At 39.0% G+C, this 19,093-nt stretch overlaps 5 protein-coding genes across 6 annotated transcripts; 2 read left to right on the top strand and 3 right to left on the bottom strand.

Moving 5' to 3' along the window:
* Positions 1 to 238: 238 nt before the first annotated feature.
* LOC134664142 (uncharacterized) lies at positions 239 to 2,257 on the bottom strand. Of its 2 annotated transcripts, none has more exons than XM_063520731.1 (4): positions 1,607 to 2,257; positions 1,337 to 1,529; positions 1,029 to 1,248; positions 239 to 590 (listed from the first exon to the last, which is right to left on the bottom strand). In XM_063520731.1, exons 1-4 carry the CDS (start codon positions 1,877 to 1,879, stop codon positions 584 to 586), a joined length of 693 nt encoding a protein of 230 aa, XP_063376801.1. In that variant the 5' UTR covers positions 1,880 to 2,257; the 3' UTR covers positions 239 to 583. The 2 variants fall into 2 exon arrangements, with proteins under 2 accessions (XP_063376801.1, XP_063376800.1); XM_063520730.1 differs by having other exon boundaries at positions 239 to 576; positions 1,607 to 2,254.
* Positions 2,258 to 5,746: 3,489 nt separating this feature from the next.
* Positions 5,747 to 6,697, top strand: LOC134663753 (probable RNA methyltransferase CG11342). Its single transcript, XM_063520230.1, has one exon. The coding sequence runs from the start codon at positions 5,901 to 5,903 to the stop codon at positions 6,627 to 6,629; it is 729 nt and encodes a 242-aa protein (XP_063376300.1). The 5' UTR covers positions 5,747 to 5,900; the 3' UTR covers positions 6,630 to 6,697.
* Positions 6,698 to 6,816: 119 nt separating this feature from the next.
* LOC134663754 (uncharacterized) lies at positions 6,817 to 10,067 on the bottom strand. Its single transcript, XM_063520232.1, has 4 exons — positions 9,868 to 10,067; positions 9,697 to 9,788; positions 9,118 to 9,229; positions 6,817 to 8,495 (listed from the first exon to the last, which is right to left on the bottom strand). The coding sequence occupies exons 1-4, from the start codon at positions 9,886 to 9,888 to the stop codon at positions 8,388 to 8,390; spliced, it is 333 nt and encodes a 110-aa protein (XP_063376302.1). The 5' UTR covers positions 9,889 to 10,067; the 3' UTR covers positions 6,817 to 8,387.
* Positions 10,068 to 10,314: 247 nt separating this feature from the next.
* On the top strand, positions 10,315 to 14,551 carry LOC134663752 (large ribosomal subunit protein uL3). The gene is made up of 7 exons (XM_063520229.1): positions 10,315 to 10,435; positions 10,729 to 10,921; positions 11,042 to 11,210; positions 11,542 to 11,864; positions 13,014 to 13,193; positions 13,633 to 13,811; positions 14,316 to 14,551. Exons 1-7 carry the CDS (start codon positions 10,433 to 10,435, stop codon positions 14,511 to 14,513), a joined length of 1,245 nt encoding a protein of 414 aa, XP_063376299.1. The 5' UTR covers positions 10,315 to 10,432; the 3' UTR covers positions 14,514 to 14,551.
* A 609-nt stretch (positions 14,552 to 15,160) lies between these two features.
* On the bottom strand, positions 15,161 to 17,047 carry LOC134663751 (FMR1-interacting protein NUFIP1). Its single transcript, XM_063520228.1, has 3 exons — positions 16,749 to 17,047; positions 16,059 to 16,329; positions 15,161 to 15,971 (listed from the first exon to the last, which is right to left on the bottom strand). The coding sequence occupies exons 1-3, from the start codon at positions 16,980 to 16,982 to the stop codon at positions 15,205 to 15,207; spliced, it is 1,272 nt and encodes a 423-aa protein (XP_063376298.1). The 5' UTR covers positions 16,983 to 17,047; the 3' UTR covers positions 15,161 to 15,204.
* Positions 17,048 to 19,093: the final 2,046 nt, after the last annotated feature.

Here is a 19,093-nt window from a genome sequence, read left to right as displayed (position 1 = left end):
ATAATTGCAAGTAACGTTAACATTTTAATTACTGCACTGACAGTGAAGGCCACATATCTGTACGGTGTTGTTATCATGCCTAACAAAGCATGCTTATCTAACATCGCTTATTATGCACTGTTAGATGCTTTTCAGATTTTATTATTAAAGAATAACTGCACAAAAAGTTCGTTATTAAGTAATTCGTTAGTGTTAATGTAAACAAATCTGACCAGACAGTCCGGAAAATGAAACCATATTCAGTGTCATGTTTTTTTATTATCTCTTACATCACTTCTGCAATTATTTAACTTTAAACATACAACCGTAGTCACGAATAAATAAATTACACTAAATAATTTATTGACATAGATTTGACAACGAGAGCGGACGACCAATCGTCTAAGTAGGATGTCCATAGCATGGACGGTACTTTGGTTTGAGGTTTTTGTGTGGGCGAAGGCGCGGCGGGTCAGGGCGGGTGAGACGGGCGCGGGCTACGCGCTGGCGGCGGCGGTGGACGTCGTCTGCTCGCCGTAGTATCGATATGGGTCCACCGCGCTTGCTTTCGCTGGCCTCACCACGTACATATTCCGCCTTCGAATTAAAGACTAGAATTGAAATATAAAGAATTATAAAACATTGTATCAAATATAATACCTATATTATGAAAATGTTTTAAAGAATCTAAGTTATTATTTGGATTACCGCCCAAGATTTGCACAAAATTTTACGGCTTCCCTGGCTAGAAAGTGGGAGTTCTGTCGTTTTCATTGCTGTTTTACGGCCTGGGGGCCTAGCAAAGATGCCAATCATTTGCGCCGTAGCGGACGAAACGCTAATGTATATCTGTTGCGCATGGAAGAGTGAAGAGAGACATTACCGTTTCGTTCGCTACAGCGCGAAAGATTTGTATTTTGGCCAAGCCCTCGGAATCCGTAAAAATATGACAAATTTACTGCCAGTTTATACTTTCCCAAATTGTGTGTATCTATACCTCCAGTAGGTATTTAAAATCGCTTAAGATATGTAGTTATTGTTAGTATTACCTATGATGTCCATCAGCGTGCACTTGGAAGGTAGTTTCGCCGGGGGCGCCGTCGTGGCTGAAGAGTTTCTTCAGGGCGATGATACCGGCTATCGTGAGCGCGACCTTACTGGCGATCAGCGCCTTGCCAGCGATGGCGGCCAGAGTCTTGAGGGCGATGCCTCCCACCACGCTTACGGTGGTGAAGATACCGAGCAGCAGGTAAGGGAGCACTTTCTTGCCTGAATTACAATTGCAATTTTCATGTAAGAAGCACAAATTTATTTCAAATCAAATCCACCTTAGGTTTTGTTCGATTACTGTACTCACCTCTGCCTCTACCCTCCGAAGCCAAATCCATCGAGATGGTGTGCGAGTTCATCAATTGCTCGAATTTAGTGCGCAGAGCCATATCGAGCTTGTCTTCCGTGGACATGCCAGGGAAGAAGCGCGGCTCCGCGACCGCCGCGGGAGCGTCCGCCTGCTTCACCAGGGTGAGCCCGTCCGCGAGCTGCACGCTCTCCTGTACAATACAACAAAACATTACAATACACTCTTATAACACATCACGGTCATTTGAGCACTCGGATCACTGTTCACCTGTTCCACGGCCCGTGTGAGGGCGTGCAGGGCTTTGCCCTTTAAGCACATCGTCAGGTGCTTTTGCGCACTGCAGTCGTCATAAACTTTCTGCAAAACGGCGAATTCTGCCGAAGGCCACCACGAGCTCTCTTCGGCTCTTCCACTGTCGATTTCATTTTGTGCATAATCCTCAGCATCCATCCGGCGGGATCTGCGGGGTCCGTGCACGTGGCCGGAGGCGACGACCACACAGATAACTGACACGACGGCTATCCGAAAAGCGGAACACATTTTGTTAGTTTGACGTATGTTCACACACTGCACTAATAACTAGAAATCAACGTCTGCGAGGGTGGTCTATCGGCAACTGACAGCCGGAGGAGCGGGTGCGAGCTTATAACCGCGCGCCACTTCGCCGTCGAGCACCACCAAACATCCGCCATTCCGCACCAATTCTCCCGCACGCGTACTTACGTAACTGAACTTGAAAATGATCGAGAAATATTTTCCAAGTGAATTTCTCCGATAGAATGCTTGGAAAAAGCAAGACATATCTACAGCTCGTGTAGTAGCCAGTAGATCGCGTTTGAGTGTGTGCGAAAAATATAATTACATACAGGTAAGTTGGCGTGCACTACGAGGATCGTTCAATCCTCCGTTTCACTCGTGGCTTACCGATTTCAGATCATACTTAAATCGATCAGTAACATGCGCTTACGCGGGGTGTGAAGTGAATTTCCGGCACAAGGCGGCGCTTGCCCGCACTGCCCGCGGCGCCTGCGCCGGTGGCGCGCGGCCGAGGACGTACGCGCTCCAAACGCTTCATACGTACATATAAGGAACTGTATCTGTTATCGACAAAAAGAAAGTAAAAGCCATAGGGAATCGAACCGTGAACCGGCGGATTCACCCATTAATACTAACGCACTGTCGTTAAGCTATACTTATTGAGGTTTCCGTAAGAATCGTTATTAACTAGATACGAGTATGTATTAGGTATAGGTATACCATCAGTAGACTCTCTTCCTCCCTCCTTCTCCTCCTTTGTTGCTTGTTATGGTGTTGCGTTGTTGTGCTTTAGTTTAAGATATAGGAAATAGATGCAAATTGACGACCGGTCTGGCCTAGTGGGTAGTGACCCTGCCTAAGCCGATGGTCCCGGGTTCAAATCTTGGTAAGGGCATTTATATTTATTCGTGTGATGAGCACCGATTTTTGGGCACCTTGTTCTTGTTTATTATTTAAGAGCTAAGTATATCGTAGTCATATTTATAACATAGTCGACGTCAAAGATCACACTTTTGCACCTTACTCCTTTGAAATAAAGCAAAAAAGTGTAAACATATCTTTGACGTCGACTGTACATAGTTCATTACGACAAGTGCGAAAAGTAGGAATTTCGGAACAATTAAGTACCTACTGCGAGTCGTACCTATCATCCCCTGGCACTTATTCGTTCGCGTGAGATGCACTGCGAGTCGTGTCAAGGCCTAGTACAAGAGTGGCGCGACAGTATCTCGCCCGCGAGATAGACTACCCCGTCTTTTTCTCACTGTATTAATTAGAGGGACGGGTAGTCTATTTCGCGGGCGAGTAACTGTCGCGCCAGTACTACGTATCATGAGTGTTGTGCAGCGAAAATGCATACGGATATCCGACGCTACGCCCTTGCTACGGCGCAAGTAAATCCCGCATCGCATCTAACGAAAAATCATGCTACGCGCGCAACTCAAAATTAAATGCTTCATGAAAAGTGTCCTGACAAACTGAAAAGGATAGATCTAATAAGCTCTTACCTATGTATTTTCATTACCATTGATGGAATCATTAATAAGCATTTTAGGAATAAAAAGCACATGGTACGACTATCTCGTGCGATTTCGCCGACCGTGCTGCGATTATCGCACAAAACTGTTTAGGTATATTTATGCGGGATACAAACCCACCTTTCGGCACAATTCGAACAATGCTTATAAGATGTCAGCGAAACGATACCGAGCTGTCCGTGCCAAAAGTAACGTTTTTGGTTGAAGAAATGTCACCTTTGACTCTGACAGATAGGTATCGCATCGCCGTGACATCTTATAAGCATTGCTTCGAATTGGGCCGTATGGGTATGTAACACGATTCCTGTAAGATGAGTACTTACACACAACACTTATAATACTACTTACAATACTTGCATTCAATTCTGTTCCCTTATACGAGGAACAAGAGGAGGAGTCCACAAGATGGACAGACGACCTTATTAAGGTCGCCGGAAGACGCTGCATGCGCGTCGCTTCCAACCGGTACGTATGGAGGTCCAAGGGGGAGGCCTATTTTCAGCAGTGGACGTCTTATGGCTGAGATGATGATGATGATGATTCGAGGAAACATGAAATCATCAAAGGCAGGGCGATAATTACCTACCTACAGGTAGATTTACCCCCTTATTCATAAAACTTTACGGACCTTATTCATATACGGTTTACTTCTTACCAGAACACATGAAATACTCCTACACTTTTACGGCCTCCTAGGTTAGTCGACACGGTACGCTTAGTGACCCTCTGCCAACAGCTGACGATCCTGGAATCTAATTTCAATGAAATTATTTCAAGCTAACTAATCTCAACAACAGGTCCAAAATCCAAAAGCTTTTACTATGTAGGTATAACACGCTTTGCAATTTCAGAACTTTTTAATGTTTCATTTCACTGGCTTTAATTAAAGTGACCTACCGAAGTAGCATGCTTTTTTTTTGCGACGACGCCGTCCATGATTCCGCCCAGTTCTTACGTTTAACATCGGTACAAAGATCAAATTATTCTTAGTCAAGCACATCTTGTCAGTAGAAAAGGCGCGAATTTCAAATTTTCTATGGAACGATAACCCTTCGCGCCTGCTTTTTTTTAATTTGCCGCCTTTTTCTACTGACAAGATTTGCTCGACCAAGTATAATACATAATACCTACTATTTGGTTTTGAATACATTTTTGCGTTAAGGAGCCGTGCCGATTTAGTACAAGAAAGTAGTCGCAACATACTGATAAGCATGGCAGTGGGCAAACTCCGTAACGTTAACTGTGCTCGATCGCATGCGCATTTCGTTCCTGTGCAAAACGTCATGCAGTTTCGCACGATTGCCTTAGTGTTCTTCCGTTCTTGGATTGAGTTTTTATTATAAGACACGTTTGGTAAGTATTTTGTTGGTGTAATGACTCAGGAAACCAGGAAATACTCGTAGCAAAGTTACGCTTGCAGGCGATTGTTCAATTATCATTAGTGCATTATGCTGCTATTCTGTGGTTATAGATAGGTGTATCGAAATCAATTAATAATGGCTTGCAAATCAAATATACCTATTACTGTCACAAGTAGTTTGACGATGCCCACAGTTAACCTAACCTAATTATTAATATTTATAACGTTAGTATTTATAGAATTGTAGATCATCTAACTAGACAGTTGGCGCCTCATTCTAAAAAAGATTGTTTAATAATATTCACACAATCCAAGCTATACTCTGCCACAGCGACCTTGTCAATAGAAAAAGGCGGCAAATTTAAAAAATGAAGGCTGCGCGAAGAGTTGACTTCCCACAGAAAAATTGAATTTCGCGCCTTTTGCTACTACTACGAGCATCACTCTTATAATAGGTCCTTATATATAGCTGCTCAAGTAAACCTTGTCAGTAAAAAAAGCGCGAAATTCAAATTTTCTATGGGACGATATCCCTTAGCGCCTACATTTTTCAAATTTGCCGCCTTTTTCTACTGACAAGATCTGCTTCACTAAGTTTAATTAAAAATTCGCCTCCCCATACATTTATTAGAAAAAAGTCCTGTTAAATCCTTTTCTTAACTTTGCTTTGCGTGAAACGAAACTCGTCTACGTCGACCGGGCGACTGTCAAAGTGGGTACGATCTTATTCTAATGATAGCCCGGCCCCACGCCACCTCAGTACATAATCAATGCTTTCCAATTTTTCGAGTCAGTCTAAATAATAATAAACAAAATAAGATAAAAGTTATAACTAAAGCAGTTAAGCTACGAGATAAAAGTTGTCTACCCCTGGGAAGGGATATTAGTCGTATTCGATGAAAAATATCTGATAGTATTTGAAATGTAGTAAGTAAACGTCAATGTCAAGTTTCTAAATTATACGTCATCGTCATCCAGCGCAAAGCGCAACTATACAATAAAACTTTGAACGTGAACTTTGGAAAGCTATTTCACACAGTTTTCTAATGTAAATTGGAAATATTACACACTCACATACCATTCCGGACTGATACAGCACAAGAATTAAGTATCCAAATAAGTTATCATGACAAGTGAAGATCTAAATCATCTAGGTAATGATCCTGGTGCTGTGAAATTTGGTAATTTTATCAACTATTACTCATTCCATAATGTGGAGCACAGAACGAATAACTTAAACAAACAAATGTTCCCCGCACCTGCAGCTAATGAACCATTCTTGTGCTTAGACATTGGCTGCAACACGGGAGAACTTACAAAAGACTTATATCAATACTTGAAAACAATTTACCCAGAAAATGATATACACATGCTGGCCGTTGACATTGACCCAACACTGATCGCAAGAGCACAAGAAACAATTCAAATCCCTAATATTACATTTATAACTTGCAATATTATGTCTGATAATGACCAGAAAACAATTAAAGACTATTTGAAAGGCTATCAGAAAAAGAGATTTGATGTAACTTTCTGTTTTTCTGTCACAATGTGGATACATCTTAATAATGGAGATGATGGTCTATTAGATTTTATCAACTATATAAAAAAAAAATCTAGATCAATTATTATAGAGCCGCAACCATGGAAATGTTACAGAAATGCCCAAAGAAGATTGAAAAAATCTGGTAGCACATTCCCCTTATATGATTCATTAAAAATCAGAAGCGATGTGGAGTTTGTCATAGAAAATAAGGTTAATGAAGGCACACATGAGAAAGTATGTGGTTCTCTGAACCCATCATGGAATAGAAAGATTTTAAGTTTTCATAACAAGGAATTGATTACAGAATAAAAAAAGTATTTTGTAGATAATAATCATTTTTATTGTTTATTTATAATAAAAAATATGGATAAAGTGAACCATTGTTTATTTATCGTCAGGTGACAAGCAAAACTCACTAATTACCGCCACAAGGTCATAGCCATAGAGAACCATAATACTACTCAAATAAGGTTGATTTTTATTTAAGTATTTTTTTAAATAATGAGTAAGTTTTGCATATCGCCTGATGTTATGTTTAATGTAAGATACTTAAATATGAACCTTGCTTATTACAAAACATTTGAGTACCTATCACACAACATTAATTAATTAGGTAGAAGTACTATATAGTGCTTGATGCTGCACTAGTATTCAACATGGGCACTTTATGTCAAAGTAATAAAGGTTAAATTTGAACAGCGAAGATTTTTCTGTATTCAAATTTAATCCTTGTTACTTTGACATAAAGTGCCCATGGCGAATACTAGTGCAGCGTCGAGCACTAGTACTTCCACCTGTAATTTAAACAAAACGTGGTCATCTTGTTTCTAGCCCAGTACTGCTACTTCAGCTTCTTTTCCTGTTCCAATGACCTGCAAGTTCTCTGTTTGTATGTTCTTCCCTACATACGGTTTCCCTGTGTTATCGGCTACGCTCGTAGCGTTTAGCTGATGCTGGCTATGAATGTGTTAACACAAGTTTAATATAAGCCTTACCCTAATACAAGTGCACTTATGATTATCTAAAATAAATAAATGTGACTTTAGAATAATCACAGCCACAGGCTTCCTAATAACAAGGTATAGAAATCAAAACAGCTAAGTTTTAATTAATAATACCTACTCATTTACTCATGAGGGAGTTGTGAGAACTTGCAATTCAGGTTAGGTACATTACAAAGGAAGAGAGTATAATGTTACAATCTTTTTTCTTGCCCAGAAGCTGAATCAACTTTTTTTGTGCACCTGGCGGTTTAGCATAAGTTGCGTTCTTGCGCGCGAGTCCATACTTGAAGTCGCGCTTGATGTATAGTCGCGGGCGAGAACGCAACTCATGCTAGCAGGTCTGGTTGCCATGATTATATTATGTCACTTGAGTCACACTTTAAAATTATGATATTAAATTTTATCACCTCAAGTTAGCAGTTTTACTATTTTTAAGACCTTTACTTTATAGGCTTATCTACTACTCATGTTAGAAATATGTGAGGTTGTCTAAGAAAAGGGAACTTATTGTCGATGGCGCTTACGCCATTATTAACGATGCTCCGATATAAATATAATGGCGCGCGAAGCAGTGCAGTGTACCCTTGTGTAGTGCTTGTACAGTGGTGTGTGTGACCTTCGACAATAAGGTCCCTTTTCATAGATATTGCCCCATATGTGTATATAGTTTTTACTGTTGCTGCTATGACTCAGGCAACACAATGGCAAAAAATAAGTTGATTGACCCAAGTGCGTTTTTTTTTCATGGGTTGCGTCAAAAAAAGATTGAAAACTGCACTACCATTATCAAACTCAAGTATTACTATCAGTTATAGAAGAACTTAAAGCTGGCCATACACACCAGGGTATGCCCACGCAGTTTCGCGGTTTCGCCTGTACAGTTCAACTGCACATGTACAGCCAGTTAGTAAACTGCAGTTGAATGCTACATACACTCCTTTTTACCAGTGCAGTTGGACTGTACAGGCGATACTGCGCAGGCATACCATAGTGTGTATGGCTAACTTAATAGATAATGACTACTTATATCTAGATTGATTTTTTTCTTCTAAATACTCCATGCCTAAGTAGTCACTTCCTCAGTGCTGGACTCAAACTCGAGTTTCACTTGATTGCTGAGGCCATCTCCATCGATTTCTGATTCATGAGCATTCAACATGTTTAGGGTCACCTGAAACAGTATGATGAATATTACAGAATTTCAAATTATTTTAATTTCACAGCCAAATAACACAGCTATATCCCTAATAAGCAAAATGATAATGGGATGACAAATTCAAAGTAATAAAAATACTGAATAAGAATGATAAGATAAAAACAACCTGCCTTTTTCATGAATTATTATGCATTATGAACACTTGACTTGATGCACTTAGTTTCAGGCACTTGTATAAGTGGTTTAAATAAAAATTAATATGTTTGAAGTAATTACAGATTTTTGTAAGAAATTAATTGTGTGTCAAAGATAATTAAAACAACCCAATTATTTATTTTTTGTAAGTGTACATTGAGTGTCATTTCAGAAGATGGCTTGACAGTTTGTTTTGGTGAATTCCCATTTATCCCAAACAAGAATGATTTATTCCCATCTTTACCTGTTGGGGACAAATGATTGGTCCTCGGCAAGGGCAAATGGGAATGAAATGTTCCTATTCCCTTTCATGTGGGAGTGTGGACAAATTTAATGGGATTACACCTATTTTTCTGCAATTTCAAAATGAGATTTACCTAATGCCACATCGACTATATGGTGTTGTTGGTTCCGACCAATTGAATTGTAGTAAAACACTAACCTGCTGTGATATGGGTGCCGTGTGAACATTGTGAGTTGTTTGTGGTGTGGTGCCGGTTAATACTGGTCTGTCATCTGCTGCTTTTCTCTTCACAGGTGTTTTTGCTGGTGCACTGAAAACATACATGTCAATTTTAATGCAAGGTGGCTCAGATATCAGAGAAATTTTTGATACAGTTTTCTATTATGTGTATAAAATGTAATTGAGTAAGCAAATAATTTAGCAATGTCTAATCTCATCACTTTACTATAATAAACGAAAAAAACATTAAACAACAATTATATAACTATAAGGTAACAATATCAGGTAAATTTTATTACCCAGAGATCAAATTACCAAAATCTAAGTTCTACTTCTACCTACTGTTCTTAGTGTGTTCTATCGAAATGTGGGGTTCATGACTTTCATGAGGCCTTTTCAAGAGATCTACAAATGAACAATGCGAGGTTTATAATTATAAAGATTAAGTAACAAGGGAATGTATCAATTCCAAGCTGGTGATTGCCTCAAAATCAACACTTAAATCACAAGTGACAAGCTCATAGAAGAGGCATCATAAAATAGATACTATAAACATACGTAGGTGTATTTTCAGCCATAGGATGCAGCATCATTGTCATTTCGGCCAGTTTATTGAATGCAGCTCCAGCTTCGGTGAATATTTCACCTACCTGAAGAAGTATTACATTACCTATTTAATTTATAAATAAACCCAAACATGGAACAAGTAGAATTATGAAAATACCTTACCTTAGCAGCGGAATTATTCATTTCAAAGTAAAATTGGTGGTATGTCAAATGCAGTTACAAATTCGCCGAGTTTACTAAATATATTTTAATATTATTTGTTTACTCGTGATTTACCCAGTATACCCAGTTGTGTTGTTTTAAATCAAGAAAAGAAATTACAAAAATGTAATAAACAAAAGTCGCGTATTCCTGCCTTGTTCATTGGTCAATATCATTTATGACATTGCTTTGACGTCAAGCGTCAAGTCTTCGAAAACCAAATTAACGCTATTCAAGTCCAGCCTCTGAGCAAAACATTTTGTGTAATAAATACAAAATAAATAGTTTTCTTCAGTTTTCTTGTAATTTAAGTTGATCATAATTATATTTATTTATAAAAGGATGCTTTAAATAACTAAATATATTAATAAAATAAGTTTCACTCTTTCGTCTGCAATAACTAGCGGTTTAAATGGCGGTTGGAACAGCTACGCTCATATCTATTTGTCTATGGGACAAATGTCAAGTTGAAATCGAAAAGTCAAAACTTCGCAATCGGCCATTTTCGTTGTGACAGTCTTACGACATGGTGAGTGTCCGCTTGTTATATCGTTAAATATCGAAGTAATCTTTTTATTTAATACATTTCAAGTGTAATCAAGTAAAAAGTGTTATCACGACTATAGTGTTCAATAATTATTTTGTAGCTCATAAGCTAACCACGTCCTCAAATGATGATCCAACTATTACGCTTTTAAATACGGTTAGAACCTGAATCTCATGTGAAGATTATACTAGGGCGGACTGATGCTATTTCCACTAAAGGTGTCATCTTCATCGGCGTGAATCTTAGTAAAGAAATGCTATTTTTGTTACTTCCAGTCGCACAGGAAGTTTTCAGCACCCCGTCATGGGTCGATGGGATTCTACCCCAAGAAGAGGTCCCGTCGTCATCGTGGCAAGGTGAAGGCTTTCCCCAAAGATGACCCCAGCAAACCAGTGCATCTTACCGCTTTCATCGGCTACAAGGCCGGTATGACCCACGTGGTCCGTGAACCCGACCGTCCTGGATCAAGTAAGTAACTTGTTGTAGGTTATATGAAATAATTGATAAACTTCTATGATTTACTACTACTGCGGATTGTAAATTTTGTCTGTCAGGCCAACTAAATAAAGTTACTGTTTAACTTTTCAGAGATCAACAAGAAGGAGATCGTAGAGGCCGTAACCATCATCGAGACTCCTCCTATGGTGGCGGTGGGTGCTGTCGGTTATATTGAGACTCCGCATGGGCTCCGCGCTCTGCTCACCGTGTGGGCCGAGCACATGTCCGAGGACTGCCGCCGTCGCTTCTACAAAAACTGGTAAGTTCTATAGTTTCATTCAATAGAATTTTTTAATTATTAGAAATTAATCTCAAAAATCGTGTATTTATATTTAAAAAGCTGTCTGATTTGCCAATTCTATAATGTTACTACAGATAAATACCTGACTTTAGGGCAAATTTCTTACCTAAATTTAATTTCTGTTATTTTTGTTGTCATTACTAATCCAATCAAAATCAGCTCTCCTATCGCTGGATGAGAGTTTACCTGAAGTATGCCTTGGAGCATATTGTTACCAAGTGGTCTCCGCTCAACGATGAGGCCGCCTGGATTCTCTTACAGCAGCTGCTTTACTCTGTGCCCCAATCAGGTACAAGTGCAAGAAGAAGGCTTTCACCAAGTCCAGCAAGAGGTGGCAAGATGAGCTTGGCCGCAAGTCCATTGAGAAGGACTTCAAGAAGATGATCCGTTACTGCACTGTGGTGAGGCTCATTGCCCACACCCAGATGAAGCTGCTCAAGCAGCGTCAAAAGAAAGCTCACATCATGGAAATCCAGATTAATGGTGGTACCATTGAAGACAAGGTCAAGTGGGCCAGGGAACATCTGGAGAAGCCCATCCCCATTGACTCTGTGTTTGCTCAGGATGAGATGATTGACTGCATTGGTGTCACCAAGGGCAAGGGATACAAAGGTGGGTTGGGTTTCAAATATTATATCAATATTATGTACATAAAATCGGGATTTTCTGTGCGGGAATGTTTTACACTAGCTATTTGGCTAGTATCGTTTTTATATTTTAGCTGTTATTTAACAGCTAAAATATAAAAACCGGGCAAGTGCGAGTCGGACTCGCGCACGAAGGGTTCCGTACCATAATGCAAAAAAAAAAAACAAAAAGAAAACGGTCACCCATCCAAGTACTGACCCCTCCCGACGTTGCTTAACTTTGGTCAAAAATCACGTTTGTTGTATGGGAGCCCCATTTAAATATTTATTTTATTCTGTTTTTAGTATTTGTTGTTATAGCGGCAACAGAAATACATCATCTGTGAAAATTTCAACTTTCTAGCTATCACAGTTCGTGAGATACAGCCTGGTGACAGACGGACGGACAGCGAAGTCTTAGTAATAGGGTCCCGTTTTACCCTTTGGGTACGGAACCCTAAAAACGATACTAATTTAACATTTCTAAGCACATTTGGACCTTACTACCTAAGTTTAATTCATAGTATGGTAATTGTTTTACAATAAACAAAGTTATAAATACACGAAATCTTTCCCGCACCGAAATCCCCGATGTATGATTATGTATGTAATAGCTGATTGAACAATAATTTGTGACATCCCACGGGTAAAGGTAGCTCATGGCGGTTGGCGCTTACGCTATTATTAACGCCGCTCCAATATTATTGCGGCGCTATGCGACGTAAGCGTCAGCCGCCATAAGGTACCTTTTGCCTGTGGAACGTCACATTTCATTCCTGCCAAATAGACGACGGGTCTGGCCTAGTGGGTAGTGACCCTGCCTGCGAAGCCTATGGTCCTGGGTTCGAATCCCAGTAAGGGCATTTATTTGTATGGTGATACAGATATTTGTTCCTGAGTCATGGGTGTTTTCTATGTATTTAAGTATTTGTATATTATATATATCGTTGTCTGAGTACCCACACCACAAGCCTTCTTGAGCTTACTGTGGGACTTGGTCAATCTGTGTAAGAACGTCCTATAATATTTATTTATTTATTATTAATTGCCAGATATACATTTTTGTATAGTTATAATTTGTGAGCAAGTTTATCTTTATGGTGCCTAATCTAATGGTTGTTGTTAATGTTCACAGGTGTCACTTCCCGTTGGCACACTAAGAAGCTGCCTCGCAAGACGCACAAGGGTCTGCGCAAGGTTGCTTGTATTGGAGCATGGCATCCTTCAAGAGTTTCCTTCACTGTGGCCCGTGCTGGTCAGAAGGGATACCACCACCGCACTGAAATGAACAAGAAGATTTACCGTATTGGACAAGGTAATTATATTGTTAATCTTATGATAGCCACAAATAGGGTGCCACCTGGACTAGGAAAGCAATGAATGGAAGCAGCTGGGAGAGGCCTATGTGTCAAGACACGCTGAACACTAATCCGGACAATATGATGTGTTAGTTTTTAAGTAAATTTTTTAATGTAATACGGTTTTAGTTTCGGCAATTATTATGATTATGAAGGCTATTATGATCATATACATGGCATTTTTAGTGCATAAGTCAGAATGAAATCAATTTGTGATTATCTTCTGATATTTATTATTTACTAGTCGAACAAGTGATGATCCAACTTACACGCTAAAAATACGGTTAGAACCTGAATCTCAAGTGAAGATTATACTAGGGCGGACTGATGTTAAAGTTGAAGACTATGAATCTCACCCGAGACATGTTCAGTGCCTAATTATGACCATTTCTGCAGGTATCCACACCAAGGATGGCAAGGTTGTGAAGAACAATGCCAGCACCGAGTATGACCTGTCCGAGAAGTCCATCACCCCCATGGGTGGCTTCCCCCATTATGGTGAGGTCAACAATGACTTCGTCATGATCAAGGGTTGCTGCATGGGACCCAAGAAACGCGTCATCACCCTCAGGAAGGTAAGATGAGCTACTAATTTGCTTGTTTTAACCTGTTCAACGCCATGTCAAACACAAAAGCTGTCTCTCGGACGCCAGGTCACCAGTGTCAAAACTGAAATTGAACTTTATGCTTATGCACATAGGTCTTTGGCGTTGAACCTGCGGTGCGGATATATCTGTCATTGGCGTCCAAAAGGTTAAAAGTCCTGTGATTCTAATAAAAATAGGGGAGACCTATGCCCAGCAGTGAGACACTAAAATAAGGTTAAAAAAAAGTTAAAACTACAATAATCATTTTAGTAATTTAGGATGATGTTAATGGGGAGGCTAAGATTAAGAACAGATAAAGCTAGTGGTCCATTTCTAATTAATCGGTATGAATACTGATGTCCTGTTTGTTTTCTACAATACATACTCAAGATTCTGATCTTTGGTTCTGTGTAAAAGAGCTCTCTAGGATTAAACTATTTCGATTAAACTATAGTATGATGAAAAATCCAATGTCACCATTTTTTTTTTCAGTCTCTTCGCGTCCACACCAAGAGGGCTGCCCTTGAGAAGATCAACCTGAAATTCATCGACACATCGTCCAAGTTCGGTCATGGTCGTTTCCAGACTCCGGCCGACAAGGCCGCCTTCATGGGCACGCTCAAGAAGGACCGCATCAGGGAGGAAGCCGCCGCCACCACCGCCCCGGCTGCTGCTGCTGCGCAATCTTAAACCATTGTGCATTTATAATAAAAAATATGACCACAAAATCTTTAGTTTTACTGCTATAATAACCTATAGTTGGTCAAGCAGATCTTGTCAGTAGAAAAAGGCGGTAAATTTGAAAAATGTAGGAGCGAAGGGTATCGTCTCAATAGAAAATTTGAATTTTGCGCCTTTTTCTACTGACAAGACTTGCTTGACCATCTATACATTAGCACCACAAAGGGGAGGGACTTTGCCCAGCAGTGGGACACTAACGGGCAAAATTAAAAATAACCTACATAACAGTCCGCAATGTAACTAAAATCGCATGAGTTCATGCGCCGTCTAAATCAGCCCTAAGCAAAGCCCTACTCAAAATTTGCATCAGCTTTGCCACACAAATGTGGATAACATGCAACTTCTCATTAATTTTTACCCTATCCAGTGCATAAGAATTGGGCTTACTGTTGCGGCAAAGAATGCCGATTAGACTGCTCTCGACCAACTACCCTAGTAGGGATAAGAGTGGAAGATACTTGAGTTCTATCCGGCCATAGATAACTTATATTAATATTTCTGTGTATCCGGCACATCCGCTACATTGATGCTGGCTGATCATGCACTATTTACAGAAGCTCACAGCCCTAAGTATATCTAGTGAAGACTTAAGGAAATTGGAAAATAAATTACTTTCCTTTAAAATGTTTTTATTTTATTACTATACAGATTTGTCAAAAAAATTGTTTCTTATTATATGTCTTATACATTGCAATACAATATTACGTTCATGTTTCATTTCCTTAAATAACAATTTTTGTAACAAAGTAGATGGCAACTTAGGTTTAGCTCTTTTTGTTATTGATTTTTGAGGAATCCTGTCTTTGGGTTTTCTTTTATGTATTACTGGTTTTGTTTCAATGTTTTCCATCACATTTGTTACTTGTTTGGTCACTTTTACTTCTTCAGGGCCACTGTCATCATCACTATCATTTCCCACTTGTGAAGCTTGTTTTTCATGATTTTGTGTTGTTTGTGGTTGCTTGTCACTTACTTGATTTGTGATAACTTTCGGTCTATTGTCAGACTCATTTTCAGGGACTTTGGAGACAGTAATATTTGGTTTGTCATTGTTTTCATCTTCATCAGAAGAACCATAATTGCACATTAAAGATGACAAAGCAAGGCAAACGGATCCAGAAGCAGTCTCCAAAGGATTGCTGGCATCTTCTATGTCATCTTCATCCTCAATAGTAAAAGCACTCCTACTAGGTTCCTCCTCTGTCTCCTCTGTATCATTAATGTCCATCATCAAGTCTTGAATTCCTGTAAATTGTTTAAGTTTTCGGGTATCTTCCGCTACAGGTATTTTTTTGACTACATTTTTAGGTGTCATCCTTCTTCTCTTGTTGTTGTGTGCAGAGTCTTTATCAAAATGACTAAAACCATTGTTGTGTTTATTGAAGGATTTTCTTTTGCCACCAATGCCTACAACATAAAAAAACAGATCATTTTAAGGATTGAAGCATACTAAAATATTGAATGCTGAACATAGATAACTTAAAAGTAGCATACCTGAATCTGTATTAGGGTTTTTCTGATGCCTTTTAGTTTTCAAGCCCATTTTTTCTCCCCTATCTATTTTTTCTTTTATTGCTGCAGCTGCCTTTTCCACATTTTCTTTTGTAGGGTATTTCTTCTTTCTTTCTTCCCTCCATTTTCTAATTTCTTCAGGATCTTGGAGTTTTGCTATTTTCTTATACAGACCGGATGCATGTTGCATCTGAATATGTTTTGTTATTACTTTAGGATGTGCAATAAATTGACAGCCGTCTATGTTGCATTTCTGGAAAGAAGTGATTATTATTTAACAATAGAATAATGTTCCCATATATGTCCCTCAATTTCTATACATGGTCATGTTATTGCAAAAATCTGAAAATATAATGTGGAAAGTATCAAATCAATAGAATAATTGGATTTGTAGTATTTGTAGTAGTGACAATTATACAGTCTCATGTAAAAATATAGGTGCATATAAAAAAAATATGTCCCATAGTTCTTAATTCGCTGACAAAGGAGCTATGGGACATATTTTCAAATATAATGTGTGCACCCATATTTTTACACTTGACTGTACACAACACACATTGCAATGTACTAATTTTACACATTTTTTTGTTGAGGTATAAAGATAAACTTATCCCTATAAGCTTATTATTTGTTTGCTTAAATCCTAAAGCCAGTGATAAATAGATTTGTTACCTGATGTTGCTGTTTGTGTTTTTCAAGAATATCTGGTGACCGAAAGCCTCGATCACATGTTTCACACCAAAATTCATTTGTATACTCCTGCGGTGGTTGCTGTCTCCAATGAAATCTTTGCGCCCTAAACCCTGGTGGCGGCCCTCGCGGAACAATGTTTGGTCGCCGTTGGAAATGGTTTGGTGGAGGAAAACGTTGATTGTTATAGTACGCGTTATGAAAAGGTGCTTCCATTGTTATTAATTACATATGATTCCTTGTATCTAGTATTAATTTACACTTATAGTCAATGACATTCACGTTTTATTAATCAAATAAATGTTCAAAAGTAACTTTCTAACTAAAGGTTAGGAGTTGGTTGAAAAGCAATGCTGTTTTTGTTGACAAGTGACAGTGACACTGGTCGCGTTCCAAAAAGAATATATATATATAAATAAAATTATTAGCTGTATTAATTTAAAACTATTGACCACAACATGATACTCATGATAGTTATAGAAATAAAATTCCACAGCGACCTTTTGTATTTTTATCAAAACTACGCTACACCTTTAAATATACATAAGTACCATTTTATTATTCAAAATTCATCATTTGTTTTAGAACGAGTACCAAACCTGACCAGTGTTGCTAGAGGGCCTTCCGCGAAAAACGAAAATTTATATATCTTTAAGGCCCCAGTACACAATGGGCCATCGCCGGCCACTCCAAGGGACGCCTTTATGCGTTAGAGGGAGTAATAAGTGATATTGCCATCTCATTCTACCGCATGGCTGCGTCCCTTGGAGTTGCCGGCGATGGCCCATTGTGTACTGGGGCCTTTACCAAGACAAAATTTCTCCATTCCACACTTTTGCTTGTTTACAGTCAGACCAAGCTAACTCTGCAGCGATTTTGATAACGAAACCAAAGAGTAAAGTAAGTATATAGACACAAACTTCATAATGCCGGCTACATACGTAACGATAAATCGTTGCGATAAAACTGTGCAGTCCGACTGTGCAGATAAATCGAACAGTGTGTATGGCAAATCGTTGTCGATTATCGTAACGATTTGTCATACACACGGTTCGATTTATCTGCACAGTCGGACTGCACAGTTTTATCGCAACGATTTATCGTTACGTATGTAGCCGGCATAAGTTTGCCTATGGCGCTTAGCACACCGGATTCGCACGTCGCTCAGATGTGCGAGAGTGATGTCGCTATAATACGCTATCCTTAATATATTTACAGTCTCTCAATCAAATTAGCTAAGCGATGAGGTTTCGCGACTACATTTTTTAAATTTGTCGCGTTTTTCTACTGACTGAAATGGCTTGACAGGCTATAGTAGTTTTGTCGATTTTTGGATATCGGACCTGGCAACATTACATTAAGTTTGACACTTTGACAGGGAGGGCAGCCCATCGACACCCCATACTTTGATAATTTAAGAACGTACTTGTTACCAACATTGAGGCATAGAAATAATCTTATCGAATTAAAATGACTGCTGTTGCATTTTGGTGGCACATACCATACTTGCTTTTAACATAGACGTATTATACTTACTTTTCTTTAGGTTGGTATGATTGGTAGTAAAACGTCACACGTCATTTGAATTGTCGTGAACGTGGAAATACGTGGTTATTTTTTATTGTAATTTTGGTAAAATAACTTTAGCTGTTATTTAAATGGGGGCTAAATCTTTAAGAGAATGTGAAGTTTGTAGTGGGTGTGTAAGAAGCCTAACTACTGACGTATTTTTGGCCAGATTTCTACTTGAACCGAACAGGTCGGTAAACTGATGTTTGTGTGCAATATTTTCATTTTTTACTTTGAATCGTTAACAGTTACTTATTTAATTAGTTTGAATTAGTTTTAGTCGTGTACAATCCATGGTTAAAACGAAAATATTTTGTGCATAAAGTATTTTTAAGTAAAAAAATAAGTAACCTATGACACGAATAGGGTACGACCAATTTATCGATAATCTCTTTATTTCAGATGTCGATTATGGGCAAAGCTGAGGAAAAGGAAATGAGGATTTGGCGTATTTATTTACCTATTCAAAAGCTGAATGGAAGCAAGTTCATTTGTGGAAATCATTCTCCATCCAGTGCCTTCAATAAAAAGGGACCAGATTAAAAGAGAATGCGCGCGAATTCAGCATATTGTAATATGCCTACTTGAATAATAAACTATGTGGTTGGATCAAGGGACAGATGCAGAAGGCGGTGATCTTGGACACGGCGCGGATAGTCCGCCGGTTCCTCTCTCTGCAGCCCTGACCACCGGTAGCTTGGGCCTTGCCCCGCTGCTGGCGGCACCCTAGGTTAGGTTTTTTATAATGTGTTTATATG

The sequence above is a fragment of the Cydia fagiglandana genome, chromosome 4 (assembly GCF_963556715.1).
Source record: "Cydia fagiglandana chromosome 4, ilCydFagi1.1, whole genome shotgun sequence".
Taxonomy (NCBI): Eukaryota; Metazoa; Arthropoda; class Insecta; order Lepidoptera; family Tortricidae; genus Cydia; species Cydia fagiglandana.
Note: the sequence above shows the minus strand (reverse complement) of the source record. Positions and strands in the feature narration are given on the sequence as shown.